Source organism: Trichinella spiralis (assembly GCF_000181795.1).
Source record: "Trichinella spiralis strain ISS 195 chromosome Unknown Scfld3628, whole genome shotgun sequence".
In the NCBI taxonomy this organism is placed as follows: domain Eukaryota; kingdom Metazoa; phylum Nematoda; class Enoplea; order Trichinellida; family Trichinellidae; genus Trichinella; species Trichinella spiralis.
Window position 1 is genome coordinate 1 of NW_003530567.1, and position 1,498 is coordinate 1,498.

Genomic DNA, 1,498 nt, shown 5'->3' on the forward strand with positions numbered 1-1,498 from the left:
GCAGTGGGATAACGGAACGCACCTGGATCGCATTCAATAGATCAAACGTAGCTATATCAAAGGTCGACAAAGCCGCGGCACTTCGTAACTGAAAATTTGTTTTCAATTTCACAAACCGATCGATCATCATTCATAAGAAATTGGAAATGATCACCCGAATAACCCCCAAACCCGTAAACATTGAAACTATTGTCAACGTAAAACTTTGTTATACATTTCTAAAAAGTGTTCATAAATTTTCTACTTATTATTTAATCAATATTATACTTATGAAATTATAAGTTGAAATTTAATTTTGAAACGAAAAAAATTAATGCAAATCAAACAAACATTTCATAACCAGTGTTTCAAATTTAAAATGAAATTAACTGAATAACAACTATGAAGTTAAAAAAGGATGAAAAACAAATTAAAAGAATATTTTTTATATATAATATAATTTTGTTAAAGGAAAAAGATGAAATAAAAACAGAAAAATACCAGTGCAATTAAATTATGGACAAATAATTAACGAAACACTGGCATGGTGGGGTACAAAAATTCTACTCGCCTGAGACCATTGAACAGTTGGCGAGATTTTTCCAAAAGGTAACAAAATTCATTCACCACCTCCTTTTCGTGTTCAGTCACGTACAAGCTGTCCTGGTCAACGGCCATTGCCAACGGACAGCGAATTCACTCACTCTGGACATTCCCTCAGCAACGAGGCACCGATCAGACGACGCATGCCGCTCGCGACAGCGCCTGACGATCAATAAAATTACCTTCTGGATTACGGTATGGGAAAATTAAGTTTACAACTTGTTGGCGGTTGCTGTGATTGAATCTGAAATGGAAATTTTTTCGACTATTGATCAGATTTGTGAATGAAGTTGAAAAAGGAAACTTCACATCCCCACTTTCGAAAATGTAGAAAATACTGTAAAAATTGCATTACAACAACCACAATTGACGATGTTGTTGAAATTTTCCATTTCGAATGCATGTGGTGGAATTAGTGAATTCTAAAAATAAAAAAATTTCAACACCAACAACTGGCGAATGTTGAATTTGACAAATTGAAACCAATTGAAAATTGATCGCTTCATTTTTTCTCGTCGTTGCATTTTTGTTGAACTGCTTGCAAATGTTACGAGCTTTTTTTCGCTTTCAACTTCCGCAATCAATAGGACCGTCGAATTTTTTTTCTTTGCTTTCGCTCAGATCCTTTTTTTTCGTCACCCCCCAAACCATCGGTATGACCAATGAGCTCGATATCAGATGACTGCGACTTGCTCAATGTATCCAGATTATCTTATCCCCACGAGCAAAATACATGAATGAGACATCTATGGAGGTAACATGAACTTTACACTGTACAACTTGTCATCATTTCAGAACTATAAGACGAAAGATGAACTCTGGAGAGGTTGATTGCTTTTTTGACTTGTAGCAACCTAATCCTCTTCACACTAGCAATGACTGGAAAACTGTAAGGTTGACACTCAACCTCCAAATA

General features: G+C 35.4%; 1 protein-coding gene across 1 annotated transcript; it reads right to left on the reverse strand.

Moving 5' to 3' along the window:
• Positions 1-22: 22 nt before the first annotated feature.
• On the reverse strand, positions 23-657 carry Tsp_15271 (conserved hypothetical protein; the record flags this gene model as incomplete). Its single annotated transcript, XM_003367816.1, has 3 exons — positions 520-657; positions 117-218; positions 23-88 (listed from the first exon to the last, which is right to left on the reverse strand). Coding segments are annotated over exons 1-3 (306 nt in total), but the record flags the coding sequence as incomplete, so codon positions are not given.
• Positions 658-1,498: the final 841 nt, after the last annotated feature.